Source organism: Phalacrocorax aristotelis, chromosome 2 (assembly GCF_949628215.1).
Source record: "Phalacrocorax aristotelis chromosome 2, bGulAri2.1, whole genome shotgun sequence".
NCBI classification, from domain to species: Eukaryota; Metazoa; Chordata; class Aves; order Suliformes; family Phalacrocoracidae; genus Phalacrocorax; species Phalacrocorax aristotelis.
The window spans coordinates 102952455-102977470 of NC_134277.1; the positions used below are offsets into that span (position 1 = coordinate 102952455).

The window sequence follows — 25016 nt, forward strand, 5'->3', positions numbered from 1 at the left end:
TTTTTTTGTTGTTACTTCAAAAACCTCCCTTATTATTTATAATCTAATATCAATCATTTGTTAGTGTATAGAAAATGTCTAATATGGCCTAGTCTAGATGAGAGTATGTTTATTAATATATTTGACATGTATAACATGGTTTGTAATGATGGAGAGCAGGTTGGAGTTTCTAAAGATTTGGAATAGCCGAGGTTAAGAGACTAAAATATTAAAGTGGAAATCTAAAAGGCTGTTCTGACAGACGGTTAACTCAGAGGCAGAAATGGACTTTTGGTGTATGTCTAGATTTACTTTAACAGCTTTGGGATTTCTTAATAATTTCCTGGGTTTTTTCTGTCCAAGAGCAAACTATATCTCAGGTAAAACCCAACTGAAATGCTACATATACATATCCTTAATTAAAGGGAAGAATTGTATGGATTTTGGTGGTTGGGGTTTTTTTTGTGTGTTTTTTTGTGTGTGTGTGTGGTTTGTTTTTTTTTTTTTAATGGAGACTGCTGTTCCCTCTGTGCCACAGAGCTGTTTGTGCTCCCTGGGTATGTTGCTAGGACCCACTACGTTGTGCTTTTGCCAACTAAGGACCCTAAGTCTACTGCAGGGTTCAGATTTTTCCTGAGATTTGATATATTTCTTCTAATATAGTATTGATTTAAACAAGCCATTTCCTTATGTGCTTTAGTGATTCTACCAGGAATTCTGTTTTCATTTGGCAGATTTTTCTGGGCTGCATTGATGGTGGTGCTAATTGGTGCTACCATCATTGCCACATACTGTAGTAAATAGGTAAGCACAATAAATGCTTTTCTCCATGCTAAGCTTCCCTCAATCTGTTGTAATGTGTATATATAAACTGGTCTCTGTACGTTCATTGCTATAACGTGCATTCTGGGGTGGGGAAAGATAGGACAAAGACTATAAGAAATGTTTCTTTCAAAGGTGAAGCAACCTGAAAAATTGACATTTGAAAAATTTTAGCGCTTGCTGGAGGCTGGAGAGGTTAAATTTTGCAGAGAGGGAGAAAAGCATTCATGAGTTTTCTAACCAGTTCTTCTCTTAAAAAAAAAAGGTATGAATTGACAGTGATTGTCAGTTTGCTTGAAGAAATCGTATTCAATTGAATTTGTTAAAGGAAATTTTCCTCATGTGCGTGTTTATACTTGGGAATTTAGCAAAGGGAATACAGGCTATTTTTAAGATGTTATTTTACATGATTTAAGACAAATAATGATCAGATAAGGCAAAAGAAGTGGGATAAATTAAATGAACTGCTATACCGAAGACCACTGAGTGCTTAGTAGAAAGATTGGTCTGTGACAGCCTGTGGCTTTTATGTTCAACCGTGTTGGTCTGGAGTATATTAGCATGAGGGAGGAGAAACTGAAACTTGTCTCTGTGTGTATGGAAGGAAGTCTGATATCAGGATGAAGTATTACGGTAAGGTCAAAACCGAGTACTATTTCTGCAAGCAGAGTTTAGAACAGAAGACTTCTTTAAAAAGTGTCCACCATATAGACCTTGAAATAAGCAGAAATGAACATGGGAAGGTGAGAGGGGTAGAGAATTTTAATTTTTCTGCTTTCAATTAGTATGTAAAAAGTACATAAAACGTGCATATAAATACTATGTTATAAAAGTATGCTGTCCTTATTGATAGACTTCACAGTAAAATTCGGTCATGCACTAGATTTACAAATAATTCTAGCAAGGAACAGTAGGTGAGCCGCACTTAAAGACTTAAAAGTAGTGAAAGATGACCACCTCTGTGCTAAGTTCATCTGTTTTTCTATTGATGATCTAGCAGAACAATATTGAGGAGTTAGTGATTGCACATGCTGTGTGCTGGAAATTAATCCATGGAAAGAACCTCCAGTAAGTCTATGCACCACAGTTTTGTCCACTTTAGGCATGCTGTGAGACTTGGAGCTTGACTACTTCGTATTTTGCTGCCAAAGGGAAACCATGTTAGCACCGTGCTAAGCTTCAGTTAATTTTCAGGATCCCTTCTGATTGAACTGCTTATGCCTCATGCCTTAGAGAAGCTGTACAACTTTCAGTTGGCTTCAAGAGCATGACAAACAAGATAACTTGGAATTGATGCATGGGCAGACCACATTTGCTCTCAGTCTAGCAAACATCATACAAATACATCTTTTAGAAATGTGAGATTTCATGCTGCACAGAGGGTACCAATGGCACAGGCTACTTTGGAGATCTTGTAATTGGCTGGATGGCCGAGCCCAGAGAGTTGTGGTGAACGGAGCTAAACCCAGTTGGCAGCTGGTCACAAGTGGGGTTCCACAGGGCTCAGTATTGGGGCCAGTCTTGTATAATCTTTATCAATGATCTGGATGAGGGGATTGAGTGCACCCTCAGTAGGTTTGCTGATGACACCAAGTTGGGCGGGGGAGTTGATCTGCTTGAGGGTGGGAAGGATCTGCAGAGGGACCTGGACAGGCTGGATCGATGGGGCAGAGCCAATTGTGGAGGTTTAACAAGGCCAAGTGCCGGGTCCTGCACTTCGGTCACAACAACCCCATGCAACGCTACAGGCTTGGGAAGGAGCAGCTGGGAAACTGCCTGGCAGAGAAGGACCTGGGGGTGTTGGTTGACAGCCGGCTGAACATGAGCCAGCAGTGTGCCCAGGTGGGCAAGAAGGCCAACAGCGTCCTGGCTTGTATCAGGAATAGTGTGGCCAGCAGGAGCAGGGAGGTGATCGTCCCCCGTACTCAATGCCGGTGAGGCCACACCTCGAATACTGTGTTCAGTTTTGGGCCCTTCACTACAAGACAGACGTTGAGGTACTGGAGCAGAGAAGGGCAACGAAGCTAGTGAAGTGTCTAGAGAACAAGTCTTAAGAGGAGCGGCTGAGGGAGCTGGGGTTGTTTAGCCTGGAGAAGAGGAGGCTGAGGGGAGACTATCATTCTCTGCAACTACCTGAAAGGAGGTTGTGGTGAGATGGGTGTTGGTCTCTTCTCCCAAGTTACTAGTGATAGGACAAGAGGAAATGGTCTTAAGCTGTGTCAAGGGAGGTTTAGCTTGGATATTAGGAAAAATGTCTTCACTGAAAGAGTGGTCAGGCATTGGAACAGGCTGCCCAGAGAGATGGTGGAGTTGCCATCCCTGGAGTTATTTAAAAAAATGTGTAGATGTGGTACTTCAGGGCATGGTTTAGGAGGTATAGGGGTGTTGGGTTGACAGTTGGACTTGATGATCCTAGAGGTCTTTTCCAACATAAGTGAATCTGTGGTTCTGTGATAATTTTGCCCCTTCCTTCAGCCAATATAGAAATGTTTTTTTTTTCCTTTCATGCGCTACCTGCATGTATAGATGAGCATATAAAATGAAATGGGGAGAAACATATTTGTAATTGGGATGTGGAGGAGGCATCTCTGTATGATCTTTGTGTTAGCACAGCCATTTAAATTCCTCTGGGAAGGTTGAGAAATTAAGTATTTCTTCTTTCAGTGCAGAAAGGACAAAATTCCAAAACTGGATCAGTCCATGGCACCAACCAAGTGACGCTTAAGACTGGATAAGAGAACTGTGGGCTGCCACCTTTCCAGCAGTGCTCCGTTAGCAGAGCCGTAAAGGGCTGATGGGGTACCGCTGGAAAGACGTTTGCCAAATGTATTGTGAAATTACTTTGAAAGCTCTTAGCCAATGTAGACAAATGTCAGTAATCCAGAGCAGCAGCAGATTTTCAGAAGGGGCAAAAGCCCATGCAGTATTTATTTTCTAAGTGGGAACCTTTTGAATTCAGACATTTTGTGTTAACTCCCAGTATCGTAAGATGTACGTGGGTTTTAAGCGTTTGACAGCTTAAGTTAGGAGAAGTAGCACTTTAATCTTGTGATGACTATTCTAAATTGATTTAGAAGTGAGTATGTGTTGTCTGCTTGTATTAGCTTCTGACACTTCTGGCAATGGGCAGGTAGGCTTTATGACCAGGAGATATTTCAGAGGTGAGTTGCTGTGCAGAGATAATCTGGAACTTGGTCCAGAGGAAGCCTGCTAAAGCCTGCAGCAGTATGGCGAGTGATCGCTGTGTTTGTGGAGGTGTGGAGCTTGTGGGAGTGGAGAGTGGTGTAGGTGGCACAGCAGAGTGGTTTGGGCAGCAGCTTTGGTTCAGGACCCTAGTGAAAAGGAGGTGGGAGGAAGGACTGGCAGCTGCGGGGGCAGAGGGCAGAGAGGGAGAGGGTGCTCGACATGGGAGAGCAGCAGGATGATGTGACAAATTGGAAGTGCAAATACTGTCCTTTCCTTCAGGGTTGGAAGACTTAGGTCCAGACATTTAAGGCTGTGGATTCTGTGGTTTGCAATGGGGTGTATGGTCTTTCCATGTGACTTCATGTAACGTCTCCACTCCCTGCTAAGTGCTGGGCATTGCTTGCAGGCTAGACAGACAAAGCGATTTGTATCTGGCTCTAAACGTCCGAGTTCGTATTTCTTGTTAACCTCTTCATCATCAAAAGAAATGGTCATCTCTTTCTTTCTGGTATCTTTCTTCCACTTAGTCTCAGGTTTCCGCCAATATTTTTTTTATTCTTTATGTGGAATAATCTCTCTGCTGTAAGACCCTGTGCCAATTCAGTCAGTGTAGACGGCCTCAGTCCTTTAAAGTGTTCATTGTTGTATTTGCTGGAACTTCCTACTTGGTTTCAAGTATTCTTTATTCTGGTTTTAGGGCTGCATTCAAGTATTTTGTGAAAAAGATATTGCCTCCTGTGGACCCTATGATAAGTTCTGGAGATAAGATTTTGCCAGGCAGGCAGACATTTTAATCAAATCTCATATCAATTGTTCAGGCACATATTTGAGTTTTTTTCTGAAAAATATTTCTTTGGATGACAAATCTCTTCACTGAGGAAATCACTGAGAAGGCTCTGAATAGCTTATCATTGCTGTATGAGCCAAACTACCTCTATAACTCTTGGGTTTTTAGTTGTGTAGATTATAAAAAATACAAAGGCATTGAAATAATTCTTGCTAATAGTTTAACAAACTACCTGTATTGCAGGTTTATTGCCTGTACTACAATATTTTCATACCCTCCGCTTGTTCTGCCACAGCAATTACGTGGCTCTGCTCCTGGGTCTGTGCTGACGTACTCCATTAGGCATCTTCTAGACAAAGCTGTTTTGACAAGCAAGACAGAGCATGGTGGCAAAAATCCCGTTCCCTCCCTTCATGGTAGTCAGCAGGATGCATCGTCCTTGGCTGCTGTGTTCCTTCTGCCAGGGCTTGCAGAGACACTTTAAACAGCGAGACGGGCTAGATGCAGCCTTGGGAGTCTGTGCCCTGAGAGCACATTTATGACAAGGATGCTCAAGCGTGGGTGGCTTCTGTATATGGCTTTGGATATGGCGCGTGGAATTTGTCCTCTGAGTAACCTGGCTTTTGGATTTATCTTCAGAGTTCAGAGTGATCATTTTGACTGTCACCCTCTAGAATCCCATGCTATTATATGAATTCATTCAAAAATCTGTTTAGACTAAGCATTCTCAGGCAGACAAAAACTGGAATCTGAAATGCTGAACATCCCTGAAGTGACACATCTGCATTTACTGTGTTTTTAAAATTAGCAGTTAGCTGCTGATCTTTTAGGCAGAATTACTTTCTCACTGTCCATACCAAAGGCAGAGCTGGAGCTGCAGGTGACAGCTACATGCAGTGTCCATATCAGACAGGGATCTTCTCTCATTGCCAGCATCTTGAAGTGGAGGTGAGGCTCGTGACCTGGTCCTCTGCCAGAGGGCACAGAGGTGCCCATGTCTTCCACCGCATTGATGCAGCTGGTGTTGTGGCTCTTGTCTCCATGGAGGTGTGAGCTTCTTCCACTGCTCATGTCTTGGATTGAGCTGGAGGCGTGAGTCACAACACGGTCATTGCATTGCCCCAGGACCCGGAGGTACTCGATCTTCTGCCTCCTGGACACAGCTGGAGATGTGGGTCACAACACGGGCTTCTGTGTCCTGGCGGGTCAGGGAGCTGCTCTCACTGTTGGCATTGTGGGCAGAGGGTGGGAGGTGTGGGTCTTCACCTGGGCTTCTGCCTCCCACAGGGCACAGAGGTGCTCGCATCTTTTTAGAGTAATAAATCAGTTTGAGACGTGACGAGCTCTGTGAGCAAATTCTGTGCAACTGGAAGAAACTCCTGCTCTCTGTTGCTCCTCTGACCTTTCACTGCAGAGGTAAGGTGAAAATTAATTCTGGAGTGAAGATAACATCAGACCAATAGTGTCTAACAGTTGTGGACTTGCTCTGACTGTAGAGAGCTGCAGTTTAGGCAGCTTGAACATCTCTACAGCTCCTTTTGGCTTTTCTTGAGTATTTTTTGTCAACTTCTGTAGAGCCAGATCTTCAATTTTGTCTTACATGTGCAAGAGTGCAACACAATGGGAAATGGTCTACAGGCTTATTTGTGCCCCTGGGTATTTCAGATATTTTTAGAAGTGTTGGTAAATACGTACTTTGTACCCCAAATGTGTAATTTATAGGACTGTAGTGTATCTTGGTATTTTCTGGAAAAAATTTGCTTCTAAAAACTACCAAATTAACTGCAAATTCTCTGTAACACTGGTGACTCCCTGAGATCAAGTTGAGCTATTTAAAGCTTCAATTCAGAATGCATTAACAGGGTATAATAGAGAAATCCAGAGATACAGCAATGTACACCTGAAGGCCGCATGAAAATTTCAAGCGTATTGATTACAGCATCCTGCAAGTAATTCACAGCTACCAAACACCCAGCTTGAGTTGTGCGCTATTCTCCCTAGGACTGCCACGTTCCTGTAATTTGCTTTTTTCCTGTGCCTGCTCTATTCGAAGCTATCTTGGAAACCAAACTTCGAAGTTTTGTCCCCAAACCAGCCAATCGGCGCATTGTTTTGGGGGGAGTTACAAGCATTCATATTCATACAGTACTTCGGGCTATATTCACTACCATGAAGCGTTTCATTGGGGTTAGGTTTAGGTAGTTGGTCTCAGGAAAACTTAATACACGTGAACAGTATTATTCTGTAGGACTAAAATGCAGCTCATATAAACAGGGGCTTGTAGCCTTCTGCTGCAAGTAGCTTCCCTGTTGTCGCAATTGAAGTGTGTTTCTTAAAGTTAGTGTATTACAACTGTATTTTATTCTGCAGTCTGTACTTCCTAAATAATAATCTACCACTTTAGACACTTAAACCCTGGTCAAGAAAAAACAGCAATGTTATCAAGCCCTCCTTTGGAGAAACTACTGGTGCTGTTTTCATGGCATCAGTATGTGATGGGGTTTTAATGGAAAGTATTCTACAGCTGGGGTTTTTCACGCTCTTTATCGTGCTCTGAGCAACTCCCTTTGAACCAGCTAGTTCAGTCACTGTCCTCACCTCACTCGTTTCACTGGCATTTCTTTTTCTGCTGATTTTAAGGTGCTATTTCTCTGTGGTGTTATGAAAGAAATTGAACTGTAATATTGCGTACTCAGTTGCACTGACAGGATAGGTGGAAAATACAAAAGATAGTGGAAGTTGTTGTGAAATCTGATGTAAGTGCTGTTCATTTTGTTGTGCTGTTACTTTGGGAGGGTGTGGGAGGTTTTGCAAACTCACAATTATTCAGGTTCAGTGTGATTGTAGCAGAAAAGATTAATAATCAAGCAATCTTTGTTTAATGTTAGTCACTTGGACAAATTTTAAAGACAACAAATGCTGATGGATCAAATAGGTGATTTAATTTTACTTCTTTAAGGACATGAAATTGTTCATTATAAATGATGCCCCAGTTCACTTTGATGTGGGAGGATCCTTTATGAGATATTCAGGATTAAAACAAACCTATATATTCTAGTAACACAAAGAAACACTTTTCTTTGAAACTGGTGGGTCGATAAAATTCTTGGGTTACGTTTTTAAAAAACTCTCTGCAGTCTGAGTGGAGAATTGCCAGATGCTTCTCATAGATTCCAAATTTCTGCCATAGCAAGTCCCACTGGTTTCAACCACAGGCTTTTTTGTTTTCTGTACTCTCCTTTGTAACCCTCAGCAATGGAGGCGATGCCAGAAGCTCTAGAAAACAAGGGAGACAGGCTGCGAGCCAGGCCTACACTGCTGCATTCCTCTGCAAGGGTAGGCCACCACGTGGGCTTCGTTTCAGCTCTTCATTGTAAATCAGTGGCACAGATAACCCAAGTGACCAACTCTAGGAAAACATGCAGAGTGCAAGGCAGTTAGTACAATCAACTGGCTTGGTTTTAATTAAAATGTTGAGATGAAAAATTGTTTTCCCACAGGGGATATTTTTAACTTTTTTGAATGCCGCTTTTTACTTGCACGTTTCTTTACTTAAATAGGCTCACAAGCACGCAACACTTTCACGCACCCATGGGGCAAGTAACAACGTCCAGAGCTGTTTTCTTTTTGCTAGGGTTTGCGCCATGTGTTCCCAAATAGCTGGCTTTCTTTACATGTAGCTGGTCCGTGCAGCTAGGTAAAGGCAGCAGATGGCTCAGTAGAAAACTCTTCTGCAAGACCTCAAAAGTTAGGAGTAACTGATAGTTTTTTACAAAGATGCATCACTGAATTGCAGAAATATGTTTATAGCCTGTACTATAAAACCCTCTTAGCACAGGGGAAGAGGAGGAAATTAAGCTCAGTGCAGTGACAGACAGCGTGTAACTTTTGCCCCTCAGCTAATTTCTTGCATGCTGAATCTGGTGTGACTTTCAGAGTAGGTTTAAGACGGAAGGGTCTGTTGTACCTCTGGTTCTTAAGCCTCAGTGTCATCTGAAATGGGAGGACGCAGAGTAGGTGTGCAGTTCCTATGGCTTGAAAAGCATTGCTGACTATCTTGCTTTGGTCTCTTCCCTTTGACACGGCCAGAACGAACATGCCTATTTCAGATGCTGCCACTACTCATTTTGCTACTTTAAGCATCTGTGTGAAGGGCTAAGTTTCTTCAGTAAGACAAGAGAGGAAAGAGGATACTTAAAGACATAAATAATGCAGGGTGTACAAGTTTGGGGGTGGTATGATGTTGGTTTTCCTCTATCAGGTCTAAAACCTGGCTCCCAGAGAGCAGCCCCTCACAGTGGGTAAGGGGGATGTTAATGCATTTCAACCACAGTAACCACACGTGCTTCCTGTTAATATCCAGACTTTGGGCACGGACTACAACATTGGGTTATTACTGCACAGACTGCAAGTGCTTTCTCATCTCTGACATGATGCAGATGCTAGGAGCTGCGTGTGCCTTGGTGAAAAGCCTGACAATACATCGGAGTTTTCCAGCAAGAGGGCCCCTGGTGATGGTATATCAAAAATCTCTGACACAGATAGCATTACTACTTTTTAGACAGTGATACCGTAAAACTTAGTTGCCTTCAGTTGAACAGTAATGGTGAACACAAGCTGCAATGAATATACAGCGTATCTTTAGTTTTTATTTTGTATTTGTTTTATCGAATCAAGCCTCTCAAATTATAAATTTTCAGCAAAACTAAAAATTATGTGCTGTTTGCTAACTCACAAGATAAGACTTAGGCATGTTAGAGTGTCACCATTCCAGCTAGATGTCACATTCCTGCCTGTTCTCATCTGGTTGTTGATTGATTGTGATGGTTTTACCAGGTAAGTTGAAAAAGTCAGTATAGTTACCCTACCAAATGAGGTACCATGAGGCAACAATACCCCACAGCGCCAGCACCACCTGTTACAGGGATCCCTCTTCCAAAGGCTGTTAAGTGACAAGTACACCTTTGTTAGCTTTACTGCAGAGCGATGCTTAGGGGATGCATTTATCATGAAACTGGTACTCTTGTAAAAAGCAGTTGTTCACAGTTACAGGTTAAATGCTTTGTCTGAGACAATGAAGCCTCGCAGGATTTAGAGGAAAGAAAAAAAAAACCAAACCAACAAATCAAGCTGTTGATTACCCTAATGAACTTGCAAAATTAATACTTATTTTTTTTTATCACTCCATAATCCAGCATTACTTGGTTGATGAACTTAATGTGTATTGGCTTCTATGTTGTGTTCATCGTCTAGCTTTTAAGCATTGTGTTCCTGAAATGAAAGAGGCAAACTTAAGAAAGCAGATAAGACACGTGATATTTGCTGTTAAAGGACATATTTTACTGGTCAGGTTGCATGTAACTTTATAGTTTGCTTCAGTATAAATAGGACCCTGAAATAGTTGCTCCCATATTGAAAGAAGTGTGTGTATTTTAACCAGGTTCTGGGAGACCCATGCAAATAGTACTGCGTGTACAAACAACGTCTACCCTGGGCCCAGTACTTAAAATCTAAAAGTCCTTTCTTGTCCCCCAAGCAGGGGGTTGATGACTTTGATTATCCTTGTGCAGATCATCAGTGACCATGTATAGTAAAGAAAGTTTCTGGCAGATCACATCTCTTGTTTCGGCAACCTTCAAGGTAAGCGACTTCAGAGGTAGATTTTTCCAGCTCTACTTCCCAAGCTTTGAGAATTATCTTTCTGGTTGCTAAGGGAAGTCCTGAAAACAGACATCTCTGGATGGCAACCAGGCCTACTCTCTTGTGCACTGAGGGAGCTGAGAAGAAACTGTCAAGTGGAAGGTTAATTTTTTTTCTCAGTGTCAAAAGAACAGCAGCACTAGTGTTACAGACACCTTTGACGGCCAGCAAGTTTTTCATTGACTAGCCCCCTGGAAAATAGGTTGCTAGTCATTTCAAGAGAGATTTTACTGGGTGTCTTACCTAGCAAGACATCTGCTTGTGAATTTATGACAAAGTATGTCAGATGTTTGAGGGTTTTTTTCAGCAGTTCTGGAATACATTTTAGGTTAGTATCAGAAGTGAAGTGAGAGGAACTGCACTTATTTTTTCATTCTGTAGTAATTAGTGTCTGAAAGAATTGTCATTCTACTGTGCAATTTGAATTTTTGTCGGACAGCATAGTTTTCTGCTAAAAAGTAGATATTCCTATTTTACCTGAGTGAATGTAGTATCTATTTCCTTCAAAGTATGAACATAAATAATACAGACATGCTGTCACTCTTTTCTCCTGCTGAACCTGCAAAGACAGGTACTTCCATAATAGGATGCGAACTGGCACTTCCCTTCTCTCCATCAAAACCTTTTTGTGTTTTTGTGCGAGCTCTGCTGCATGGCCAAGCTCTGCTTCTCTCATGGCCGTTCTTCAGCAGAAGTGAGCTGAGGAGGGATTGGAGAGGCGAGAACTTTCATGAGCCTGAAAGCAACTGTGCCAAGACTTAGGCATTAGTGAAGGCCTAGCAATTAATAGATCCTATTTGACCTATTGGTTTTCAGTCCGGCAGTAGCTCTGAGCCACCATAATGCTGCCTGCAGAAAACAGCTAAGAACTGGTATTCCACAAGGCATCAGGGGTTCAGGGAAAGCAGCATTTGTCAGGCTCTTCCTGGAAAATTTGAAGTGGATTTCATCTGGCCACAGCAACGCAGTCTAAATGTCAGCTCTAAAAACGTGTTGTGCCTTTACCAACAGCAGTGCAATCCTTTTCAGCAGGCTTAGCCAGGGATCTTTATTGACCCAAGATGTAGTACAGAACTAAACTCGGTCTTTTGTTCAACTTAGTTCAACAGAAGTAAATACAACTCTGCAGTAACAGATATTTATGAGCCTATACTGGGCCAGGTGGGGGTCTTCCACTTTTTACTATATTTTTAAGACTAAGGTTTATTGTAAGGAAAATTGTGCCAGAACAGACCCCTTATTCACTGCTCCATCAGATCAGTGTAGAAGTGTACTTGACAAATCAGTGGAATGGAAACACCTTCGCAACCTTTCATTCTTGTCTGGTAAGAGCCTTATACGCTCTGTAATGTCTAATGTATGTGGTGAGGGAGAAAAGTCAAAAGAATGCATGTTATGCTTAGCAGATGGCTTCTCATTTTTGTGGAGTTTTGGTCTACAGCTTGATTAGACCATAGGAAAAGCTGAGTTTCTTGTGCAGAAAAATATTCTTTCATCAGTTACTCTGAAGCTTTGGAGAAAATTTACCTTTTTTTCCGTAAAATTTATAAGCTTTGGCAAGGAGGGAGGGAGAGCGAGCGAGCTGTAATAGAAATGGTCTCTTGGCTGGAGTGTTAAACTCATGTGAACCTGTATTTTAAGACATGCTGGCATTTCTCTCTGCATTCATTCTGCTAGCAAATGGGAAAAATGTTTGTTTAAAGGCTAAATGCACCAGCAGATCAGAGCGTCCAGAGCTATGACAAACTGTTTGTTTCACAATTATGCTGCATGCCATCTATTCCAAACAAAATATGTGTTAAAAAACCAGAAATATTTGTTCAAAAATTGATTTCCAGCAGTTTGACAAGCATCAGACAAGCCCAGTAATTAGATCTGGGAAGTGAAATGTCTGATGGCATGTTGCCTTCTAACCATATCAGTGAAGTTAGGCCGAGAGCCGTTTTTTGTCTGTCGAGTCTTAGCATAATGAGGATAAATCAAGCTTTGCAGTTCAGATGTAACAATGCAGGCATAATTCTTTCCTCCTTCTCCCCAAATATTTATTTAGTGGAGCCTAAATGCTGCAGTGTCTACTCCGTTCTGCTGTGAGCTGCGTTGTAGTAAAAGTCCAAACCAGGAGCTGGATTGTCCCTCTCACTGGGGCTCAAGGGTGAGAGTGGAACTGCCTCACGCATTTTCATGGGATAACTCCTGTATTTTTCTGAAGCCACTCAGCAAAGGACCAGGAGATCAGTAGGCTTGTTCGCTGAACCTTTCTCTGCACCATTTTACTGGTTTGCACCCATTCTCTCACCCCCTTTTCTCCTTTTAGTCTCATCAGCACTGGCTGGAAGCCAGGACTGGCCTTTGTTTCTGGCAGACGACCTGTGCTGGTCTGCAGGATGAACAGCTTTTGCTACGCTGGCCTTTGATACTTGATATAGCTGAGCACCAAATAGTTGGACCATTTTTCCAAGGAAATTAAGTGTTAAATTGGTCTGATTTTGATTTGATCCTGGCTTTTGTAGTAGGTCAGGGTGTGTAATTACTGCTGCATGTTCAGACTTCTCATTTACATGCACACCCAAAGCTCCATTGCCCCATCTACTCAAGAACAGTTAGAGCTGGGAGAGGTGTGTGATAGTGCAGGAACAATGGAAGTGTGTGATTTCATGACAATATCCAAAGCTTAGAGTTGAATTGGAGCTTCCAGCGGTGCCTTATGCAATACTTCCTGCAAAACAGTTCCTTAAGGTCCTTTTTGTAGAGAACTTAGCTGCATAAAAAGGAAGGGCAAAATGTTCTGAAACAGTTGCCTTAACGCAGAGTTGGAACCCAGATATCCTCAACTGCCCCTCGTAGGTATTAATGACAGATGTGCATTTTCTGTCCTTCTCATTCTTTCAAATGCCCTGATATTACCACAAATGTTATTAAAGCCACATGTTCCAGAATAGTGGCTTTCAGCCTCTTAAATAATGCAAGGCAAACTATTACTAATAGATTGCACATATGCCTTACTACTACAGCTTACTGAAGATCTTGAAATCTTAGGTGTTAAAAAGCTGGGTGATTTTTAGGTGTAACGTTTTGTTGTTCAAGTGACTAAAACCAGGTATGTCAATGCAAAATTCCAGAGGTTTTAACTAATATTTTAGTATCAGCATTTCAGTAAATGTACTGACACATAGTTGACTCAGAATTGAGAACTGTACTGCGTTATATTTAACTATCCAGTAGTTGTCCTATAAAAGAAATAGGACCCAAAAAGTAGAAAAGGGCAAATACGCGTTATATTTCATGTACTGAAGAGCACTGCTTTATAAATATACATGATTTAAGCTAAAATGAAAAATTTATTTGAAAGGTCCCTAAGGTTAAAGTGAGAGAGCTTTCATCTTCATACCCTGAGAGAAGGCCAAGAAAAAGGAAATTAGTAATCAGTCACAGCAATCTGTAGTTACTATAAAAAATATTAAATATTGGATGTTATAAATTTGATTAATGTAGTTCCCGGTGTTTGTAATGTGTGAATAATATTTAATTCTTAAGATCTTATACAAATATTTAAGCTGCTGTCATATATTTTTACAATCAATATTTTTAATATCCTGTGACTGTTGAACTAAGCCTCTCTTGAGGAGCCAAACTAGGGGAATGTGCTTCGGCTTTTATCAGCTTAATTTTCATCATTTATTTTACAGCATTTGTAGAGGGAGCAGCAATAAGAATGTGAGAGGAATTACAACTATCTTTAAGAAAGCAAGACTGGGAAGGGGTGGGAAGAGATTAAAAACTTGTAATATTTTTTTAATTTAACACATTAAAACTCTTAGCTCAGCAACCTCTTTCTAGGTTGTCTTCTGTATGGAAGAAACTATGGACTTCTCTATACAGGAGGAGGGACTATCGCAGAGCAGCTCTACCAAGTGACCCATGAGAAGGGCATTTGTATCCAAGGGCTCTCCATCAGAGATTGTATAAAACAGGTTTCCATGGTCTTGACAGTAGCTATTGTTCGAGCCACTGGGCTGAGAGGTCCCAGATAATTAGAGGCTTATGCAAAAGCATTATTTTGATTCTCAAGAAACGGAATAAACTATTAATGTCAAATTGAGCATTAAGGCACCGTGGGTTTGAAAATACTTATCTGTGGCCCAACCCCTATTAAAGGCAATGAGGGGTTGGGTTTATTATTGTTTCATTGAAAGCACCTTTGGAATTTCTATTTTGTTTCGTTAACAGACTGCTCAGAATTTTTGGTCCCTCTGTATTCATTCACTTTGGGAGTCACTGCGTACACAGGGAACAAATGGCTCTGACCAACAAGCATGAGGAAAACTGTGCCAGCGGCAGGCTCAAGAGCTGCTCGGAGCGAGGGGAAGCGGAAAGGTGGCGTTGCCTTTGGGAGCGGTCCTCAGCCGCGCCTGGAGCGCCACGTCCCTGCTCGGCGTCTGGCTTCCTCCTGCCGCTTCTGGGCTAGAGTGAGGATGTGCTTTTCTCCTGTTCTCACTTGCGCAGCTTTGAATGGCTTTGTTCACTTAAACGTAAATAGGTGACACTTTAAGAGCCGCCTGGGAATGGCTATGGCAGTGCATTCTGCTGTACTTACTCTTTAAGCCATTTTTGAGGGTTTAAAAAAAAAAAAAAAAGCCCAGAGACCTCTTCCTCTCTGGGCAGCTTTCTCTTGTACAAGCGATGTGGTATAGGAAGGGTACTCTTTAACAAGAGAGCTTCATCTTGCAGGGAGAAACAAAACCAAGATTATCAGTATCATTATATGCATCATATGCACAGCATTTATAATGGATTTTAACAGAAGTCTAAATACTTCTTTCTAAATGAAAGAATAAGCATATGTTTACATGCTCCGTTAATTCTGGATATCCTTAAGATATTATTAAAGCAATCTGTCTCTCCAAATGCACTTGCAGACTTTGATTAGTTAGCTCAAATATTAACAATATCTCTCTGCTATATATTTTTAAATATTAGAGAAGACTTAAGCATGCAGAAAATCTAGATGAAGACTTAAATGTGTGCTTTCACTACTGAAATAAAGCATACAGAAAGATTTATACTTTATAGCTCACTGCGTATGCATTGGGAGAAGCTACTTTTGTGGCACAAATACCCCTCTTTGTTGCTTACCAATACCCGTATTCAGTGACACAAAGAACAACTGTTATAAAAAGTATCAGTATGCAGATGCTCCGGTGTTTTGTTAATGCATTTAATTAAACACAATAGCCCTTTTGTTTGTTTTTCTTTTTCTGTCCGTGAATGGATCTGTATTATGGTATAGAATCTAGGCTTAGAGTTGCTCTTTAAAATGTTTTGCAGTTTTAGAACGTGTCGTATATCCGTGTTAGCTACTTTCTCTTTTGTTGGATTAAGAAAATCATTTGGGGGCTTTAATAGTTTCTCATAAGTTTGACAGTATCTTTTCAGGAAAACCAGAACGCCCAAGTTGCCAGCAAATATTCTCCTTTTCCCCACTGATGAGGTCTTCAGTGGTAATTAGCATTGGTTAAATAATTGTATTCCCAAGAAATCCTTTCAGATGTTTTAACCAAAGAAAATTTTCTTGAGGTTCCCCAATATTTCCTAGGTAGCTTTCAGAGAAGAAACAAACAAAAAAAAAAGGTTGCACAGCAAAAACTGCACGTTATGTTTTTCTATGGAAAAACTGTAGCAGACTGATTACAACAAATTGTAACCTAAGCACCGGCATATATTTGCAGAAGCCATCATTACTGTCTTGTGTTGTTATCCATAAAATTATTCCAGAATTATTCTCAGCCTAGGAAGAGGTCTCTTTAGTGCCCCATGGGTGGGCGAAATCATATGAAATGACTGTGTCAAGTCTAAAATTGCTCTGCTCTGGTGAATCAGCAAAGCACTTGAGCCCAGAGTACTTTGAAAACCTAACGGCGTTTGCCAGATCCTGTCCTTCCCATGGCAACAAGGACCAAATCCAGTGGGGCTTTAATGAGGTAATTAGAAGACCCTAAAGGTAACATATGACTAACTGTAACTTACCTCTGAAATTTTGAAGTCCTGTTAACTCCAGAAATGTTTCTGACATGGAGTGAGTGCGTGGGAGGTGTCTGCTCTGAAGGTTGCTTCTCAAGCAGTGACCTACTAATATTCTTTAAGGTGTTCCTTAGGGGCAAGACAAATTCTGCAGTGGATGTGGTTTCCTTTAGAACAGTAGGAATAATGGTACAGACCACAAAAAACCCTCTGTAAATCTTTTTGTCACCGACAGAGGAGCTACTACAGGTTAAGTTTGCTGCAACTGATTCTTTTCTAACGTTTTACCGTGTGCATGAGAACCCAACTGTGGAGACGGCAGCAGACATTTCATTTGCACCACGAGGAGTGTCTTGGCGCCTTTCTTGGCTAAAACCTCATCAGTTTCTGATAATTGTTCTTCTCACAAGCCCTAAGGGCAAACTGGACCATTTTGCTCTAGGCCTTCATCGTCAGAGCTAGAACATTGTATGCTGAGTGTCAGGATCATGCATGGAGAAAAACCACCATGGGAGGCCGAGCAGAAATTGCGGTTTAGTGTTCCCTGCTTTTTTGAAGGGAGGACAACTTAAATAGTGAAAAAACCCGCCCCTCATTACACCTGTTTGATCGGTATTGAAGTTACAGTGCGGGACCCCAAATGGGGACAAAACCTTCAGGTACAAAAGGCCTGACATTGTGGGAGAGGGAACGTGCACTTGAGACGGCGCAGGCCTGCAATGTCACTTTATTTTTTTTCCGTTTTGGAGAAAAACGGCACATCTTAGAATTGCAGTCTTCAAGGGAAATTACGGGAATTCTGATCCGTTTGCTGAAAGCCTCCTGGTCAGTAACCCTTCCGTGTGAAGTTAGTTTCGGTTGTGCTTCAGACAACTTGCTGATCTACTTACAAATATGTTTAATGAAAAAACCACCTAGAACTACTGCAAATTCTGTGTGAGAACATCATCGTGGTTTCGGTTCCAAGAGAGCTTAATGTTCTTAAAGGCTGGTAGAGAACATAGTTTCATTACAACTGCACATATTACGGGTTTTGTATGAAATGAGCATCTCAAGGCGAGGGAGAGAAAGCAGCATTGTTCCAGGGCTGTTTTTCACAGGCCTGTATTCATATCTCATCCTTGTTGTTTGCAGGAGAGGCAGATGTGAACCAGAACAATGGGACCTCCACGAAGAGCCCAGCGGTGACAGACTCCAAAGGCACAGCAGACCCGAAGAATGCCTGGCCCGAGGCCAACCCAGCTGACACGACTGGTCGCCCCCACTTGATCCGCCTCTTTTCCCGAGATGCCCCAGGAAGAGAAGACAACACCTTCAAAGATCGGCCCTCAGAGTCAGACGAGCTACAGACCATCCAAGAGGACAGTGCAGCAGCTTCAGAGAATTCGGATTTGATGGCTTCACAAAAACGCTCCTCTTTCCGGCACGGATCAAAAATGGCATCTGCGAGCACTACAGACCATGCTAGACATGGATCTCCAAGGCACAGAGACTCGGGTCTACTTGACTCGCTGGGCAGATTCTTTGGAGGTGAAAGACACGTTCCCCGGCGGGGCTCGGGCAAGGTGAGCTCTGAGGAATAGAGAACTGCACAGCTACAGCAAAATAAAGTACAATTAAAAAGGAAGGGTGGGACTAAAGGAAGGTGTAACTGCTATAATGCAAGAGTTGACTTAGCCAGCAGGACGGTACTTGCAGATGTGTAATTTAATGCTTGGCTTTAAACTGAAAACAACAACAAAAAGGCATAGCTCTGGGAAACAAGAGGAGCTATTCTGGGTAGTAGCGAGGAGTATTAGAAATCCAGGTGGCTCTAGAAACATTGCTGAGAGGAACTTTTATGAACATTTAATGTGGTGCATTGTATGCATTTGTATGCTGTGCCATTTAGAGAAACTTCAGTCTGCTTTTGTGTGTCGTTCTTAGATATTTGCAAAATGGAGCTGGATGAGAGCACTAAATGCAAGACAATCCCTAGATAGCTTGGCAGTAACTGAGGGACTGAGCTGGAAAGAGATGTTAGTAAAAGGAAAAGCGCCGTGGCCAGGCTCTCAGCCTGCTTGTGCGAGAGCGTGTTTTAAGATCCATTGATGGCATTGCTGAGGAGATATTGCTCTGACAGATATTATCTCGAACCCCAAGTGCACAAAATAGTCCAGCTGCTTTATTCTGTGCAAACTGAAGATTTATATTCCAAGCATTTCATATTAGAAATTGTGTAACAAACCATTTCTTCATGTAATTAATGAAAGGGTATTACTTGAATTCTTTCCCTTTCCAGGATTAAGCCGCCTCCTCTGATAAATTACGCAGATGGCGCATTAGCTCGCTGCTGTTCAAGTGGCAAAGTTTAAGATCTTTTCACTGTACCCTTTGCCCTGTAAACGATAAGTGGAGCCTTGTGCTTGTGTGTTTACACACTGCGTAAGCGTTTGAGCTGAACTACTGTAGGACAGTAAAACCTTTGTTTTAGCTGAATATCTTGTTTGAGGTAGTTGCTGAAGTTGTGCGTTGCAGAAAGCAATGCTCCTAGTTGCTGGCTGGGTACGGATTTTTCAATAACTGCTGGCAACCTTTGCTGTCCGTTGCCGGGTTCTAACCTGTGATGCTCGCTGGGCTGGGTTAGCGCGTGCAGCTTTCCCAAGCTGGCCATCTCGCAGCGTTGCACTGGGACGCGATACGCGCTACCCTGTGGTTTAAAACTGACGTGCGATGGTACGACCGCTGCAGGATGTCGGTGTGCTGCATGGCTCCGCGCTTGGAAGCATAACGTGTAATAGCTCTTCCCCAAAGAGGTGCAATGTTTAGGCCACTGGATGAAAAATACTCTAGGAACTTAAAACCAGAAGCTTCTCACACTTGCTAGCCGGTACTAAGTTAGTTGTGTATTTTGGTCTTTTTGGTTCTCATGTTTACAAACTGGGGACTATAGTCTTTATGACAAAGACTCAGCAACTACGCGGGCGTTTCTGTAGGTACGTAACGTCCGTACGTGCAACACGCAGTTGCTGTGAGGATGAAGAAAACCACTTTTTGTAAAACTTTTCAAAAGTTTCAGAGAACCACTTTCTGTTACTGCCAGTATCAGAGACTTTTCCCAACACTGCTATTTTCTGGAACCTCGTTGGCTAGCTCAACTCTTGCTGTCTTGTTCATATACTGTGTTTCTCAATAAAAACAGCACATGAAATGCGCTTTGTACACCAGGGAAACATTACCAAAAACGTAGATTCTGCATACAGAATATACAGAGGTATGTACGCTCTTGCTTAGCAATAAAACAAACCAACCAACTCACTTTTATTAGTGATGACTGAAAAAAAAGGCTGCAAGTTGTACAGGTTCTGTATTTTTTGGCATGAACGCGATTGCTATGATTCTCTGCAGCTCTCTGTAATTGTATATGAGGGGACAGGATACCATCTTTTTATCTCTGTTACTGTTCAGTAAACTGCTGGTCTGAAGCACTTAAATGTCTGCAAAACAGAGAATTACAGACAATTCTAACTTTTTTTTATAACCTCGCCAAAGTAGTTATTTGGGGCTTGTTGTTGGTGTTGGTTTTTGGTTTTGGTTTTTTTTTTTTAAGAACAACTCCATAAAATGTTACAGGGTCCTGATTTGCAGATCTCAGCTGGAAGCACAGAGGACTTCTATTACCTTGGCAAAAGTCAGTCACAGTAGGACTTCCAGGGCCAAAGCATCTCCAGCGCCATTTCACACAATGATAATATTGGTGCATGAAAACGTGCCTGAGGAAGCTCTGTCGTAGGAGGGTTTCAGTGTGGAAAATACTCAGCAAGTGCCACAGACAGTTGTTTTAGCCATTATTTTTTTAGCCTTTGAATCAATGCCTTTTGGCTTCTTGTATCAAGGAAGGGTTGTGGTGTCACTTATTTACACATGCGTGTGCAGAGGAGATCTAGATGGCCAATAGTCTTATTTGTGTTAAAACCTGCATAGCTGTAACTTGCTGAATTTTGTAGTGTCAGAGTACTGATAGATGCTGAAGGTGTTCATGGAAGAGCTGAAACGGAATAAAGCCCCCTGGCAGTTCTCCAGACTCCACTAAGTAAACAGGTCTTTGGTAAATAAGACCCCATGAAAAGCACCTTATAGGATGAATTTCAAAGACTTGGAACTGAAAAGTTCCTGGGCCTGGACTGTTTATTTGCTGGCACTTGTTTCTGATGATTTTTTGAAGCATTTCAATGCAATTCTGCAGCTGCCTTTCTTGCAATCTTCCTTTTTTCACCCAGCCCGTGCCCCAGTGGGAGCGCGTATCTCAACTACCCACACCAGCAAGCACTGGAATGCCAAGACAACACTTGCTCTTTGTGCAGATTTAGGGCTGACATTCAAGCAAAACACATTATAAATTCTTTGTGGAGGCATTTTCATCGTGCAGCCGCAGCTCAGAAGCACACTGGTGAATAATATTCACTGTTGTGTACAGAAAGGTGGGGTAGGAACAAAGCGGGGACTGTGTCGTAGCCTCCTTTTCTGCTGTGCAACAGGTTCTCCCTTACCCTGGAACTGTGAAGTTAAATTAAGTGTGTGTGGGAGTCCCGTGGGAGTAAATAAAAATAGAAATACTGGAATGTACAGAAATACCCCTTCTCCTCAAAGGGGCAGCAAATGCATTTGCCATTGTTCCCCCTGCCCCATCAAGATTTTAGATAAGCTGGTCTTGATTGAGTTTCAGTTGAATTTTCTACTTTTAAGATTTTTTTAAAGGTAGACTATTCCAAACAAAACTGTTGTGCACAGCCTAAATTGTATTAAAAAAGATTTTTGAAAGGGTGAGAGAAAGAAAGCACGGTGCAGACATTTTAAAAAGCATGCAAGACAGTAGTGTAACTGTAACTTATTTCCTTTCTAATCTTTACAGAGTATTTATCCAAACATTTGTAAAGTGTATAAGTAAGTTTGTGAAAATGATCAAATCTTTCTTGTGCCTCCTAGATAGTAGCCTGTATTCAACTTCAGTAGGTACTGAGTGCTGCTTTGTTTCTTTTAGGCAGTTGTTTATGCTTTCGTAGTTCTTTTGTTTATGATTTTTTTCCTACTAAAGTTTGGATTGTGAAACAAGAACTTTTCAGTCCTGGTTTAACATCATGCATATAACGTACTAAACTTTAAACTACATTTGTGACACACATGCAACAGACCAAAATATTGTGAATGACATAATATTGAGGGTGCCAGTGCAGTGGCACAGGCTGCCCAGGGAGGCTGTGGAGTCTCCTTCCCTAGAGATATTCAAAATCCGCCTGGATGTGTTCCTGTGCCCCCTGCTCTGGGTGTGCCAGCTCAAGCAGGGGGGTTGGATGAGATGATCTCCAGGGGTCCCTTCCAACCTCTACCATGCTGTGATTCTGTGATAGTAAATAATAGGCTGAGGCCAGCCTTAGTGAAAGATAGAATCAATTTTTCTCTTATATTTTGCTTCAGTTTTGTATGCAAATGCATAAGGTCCTCCTGTTGCCTGTATGAAGCCTCGCTCCTGTACCTCCCTCCCAGTATACGTGGTTTTGGGTGTGAGAAATGTGGAGGGTGGATACAGGGCTTCCCCTTCCTACAGCTGGATAGAAGGTACGAGGAGTGCTGGGCTGAAGTTCTTCTCAAGCCGAGCAGAACTGTGGTTTGGGAACAGCATTTCTAAAACAGCAGCTCCAAACCCACCTCAGAGTTATGCAGTTGCTGTAACGGGGATCTACAAAAAGGGTTGTGATAAACACGCACAGGCAAAAAGTTGAGGAGCCGTGGGTTTTAAACGATGACCAGGGCAGTTGTCAGAATATCCAGGCATCTTTTTAATCTTTTTGCACTTGAACTCAATTCACATTTCTTGTGCGAGCTTTAATGTATACTGCAGCACCACGAAGACTTTGAAAAGTAGTTAAATCAATGCTAGTCTGACCAGTCTGTGATGTAAGTAAATACCTACTGTGATTTTTATTTCCAGGTTGTAGTTTTCAGGGAGTGGTATTGCTTGTGGTACACTGTTTTGTAAAACCTGCTGTGCAAGCAATATGCTTGTGAAAATTTGTTTTCTATAGTTTACGGTGGTTGTAACAATAATTTTGTTTTAATCTTTTGCTTTATATGTGCTTTATGTACTTATTAAATTGTTTACATCACAAAACCCGTGTACTAATGATTTAATTTGTTTTAAATACTTTAATCCATTAACAGAAGTTGCAACAACCTACTTCATGGTACGTGATGGGGTTTCAGATCATTCAAAGGTGCTGTTTGTCCTTCTGCAAAGTTCAGTTAAAACAGCGTACGGGGCAGGCATGAATAAAGCTTGCCTTCTGTGAGGAAAGGACTAGGTTTTAAGTAACTGAAGCTACTAAATCTGGTGTTCTCGCTTGATGATAAGGGGAATTGAATCTGGCCTCTCTTTTTTGTAGCAGGTCGTAATGAATGACAGAGGACCTCAGAATGGTTTTGTGTATCAGAACTGCCAGTCTGATTAAAGCTCACTGCGCTTGCGCGGTGGGCCTTGGCGCGCTTCAGATTTGTTCTTAAAAAATAGCGACCTGTACAAAACAAGCAAGTATCGACAGGTGAGTGCCGTGCAGCACGCGGTAAGGGAGAGGCTCAGGAGCCAGCACACCTGGCTGTGTACCACAGGATTGGTACTGACGCGTTCACGTAACACCCATGCTTAATTAACACATTATTTAATGCGCCAGAACTAATTATCTCTTGCATTTGCAGGGAACTCGCTGCTTGAAGCCATTATTAGAAAAGATAAGAGGAATTTGGGAGTCAGATTGGGCTGAACGCCATGTAAGGGCTGCTTAGAAGAGCAGGCGCTCGCTTTTGGTCAAGTATCAGCGATGCTCCGTGCCCAGACTCACTGCAGACGCAGGGCAGGGTTTAGTCTTGGGCTCGCCCATTTGTGTTAGAAGTTGAAGGGGAAATTGTGATGGGGCGGGACAGGAAAATCCTATGCGCTTCACTGCTTTTACTATTGTTTATATGGCCTTTTTTTTGGCCTCTTAAATTCAGAAGCATATTTAGTGCTGTGTTCAGGCTGAAATACTAATTAATCAACCGAAGCATGTGAAAAGATCACTGGTTCTAATCAGTCTACAGTGAAAGACTCCCCCCTCCCATTAAACTTCTAACAGTATCTTCCGGTCAGTCTTTGCCAGACTATTTCTAGGTGCTTCTCTCCACCAGTATGATCTAATAATGATCATCTGTTTAGGAGGAAGCTAATAAGGTGCTCTGAAGAAGAGCTCCAAGGCTGCTTCTGAGAGCTTGGTCAAGCTGCAGCCCTGCGGGTGAGGCTTGTCTGGGCCTCAGCGCCAGGGCAGTGCTGAGCCACGGCTGCTGGAGAGGCAGCGATGGCAGCTTTGGGGTCTGGCGGGGGGAGCTGGCCGTGCCTGGTCTGCAGCAATTCCTCCCGGCACCACAGGCCGGGGGAGGAGGAGGTCTGGAGTTGGTTTTACCATGATACCCCCAGGGGGCTGCTGGGTTACACAGGTGGGAGGGGCAGGCAGGGACCCCGAAACTCACATACAGAAGGTCAGATGCAGGTAGTCAAAACTTAGCATGAGGATTTTCTCTACCTACCGTTAAGTTTTTCTCATTGTGTTTACTTCACTGCAGATGAACCAACTTTATAAATGAATGGTTTTATATTAAAATCTGTTACACTGGGGTTGTTTTCCCGATCACGTGTCTTAATTCCTTGCAAATGAAGAACCACATTATCCTCAGCACTCCATCCTAGAATGCCAAAATCAGTGACTTTATTCCTCAGCCTTTTTGAGCCTGCACAACGGTAAACACCGCCCAATTGAGGCAAAGGTTAATAATTTTTTTCCTGACCGTGCTTTGTCCTTCCACCATTGCACACCATTAGCGACAACTGCTGGCTTTCATTCTGTGTGCTGATGCAAAATGTCTTGCCTTGTTCCTGAAATGGTCTCCAGTGAGCCAGACCGGGTCAGTTACTCATTTCATGCGAAGGTTACTTGGTTTCTGAGCTACCCGCGCTCCTCCACTGCTGTTTTTCAGGTGCTTTTACTGAATTTCTTACAACGCAATTTACATAGTGTTCATCAAATGTACCAAACTTCTGCTGCAGAGCCAAGATGAGCCTTACCTCTCTTCTGCGTCTACTTTTTCACTTCTGATACGTTGCACATTGGGAACTGCACAAGCCTCAGGTTTTGGGTGATCCGTCTCCCCCCCTCACTGTACACTGACTACATAACTGGAAATTTTACCTCTGATAGTATTTCATTCAAATAAGCTATTAACCACCCCACGTCTAAGTGTTTCATAATACTAAACTCACCTTGCTTTTGTAATCTCCCCGTAAGTTACAGGGATGTAGGCAAAAATACTTTTAACAGCCTGTACAAGGGTTTAGCTTATCATTTTCTTAACATATCAACGGTGGAAAAGACATAGAATCGGGCCCATCCTTTTACAAATGAGAACCGATAAAATAGCATAAGGGCAGGTGAGCGGGTGCAGCCTGAGAGGTCAAGTGTGT

General features: G+C 42.2%; 1 protein-coding gene across 3 annotated transcripts in view; it reads left to right on the forward strand.

The window, feature by feature from the left end:
- Positions 1-25016, forward strand: part of MBP (myelin basic protein) — a 121058-nt gene that overhangs the window by 82275 nt on the left and 13767 nt on the right. For all 3 annotated transcript variants that reach the window (XM_075084561.1, XM_075084559.1, XM_075084560.1), the window contains exon 4: positions 17627-18057. In XM_075084561.1, the coding sequence (XP_074940662.1) occupies positions 17627-18057 (431 nt within the window). The remainder of the gene's footprint in view (positions 1-17626; positions 18058-25016) is intronic.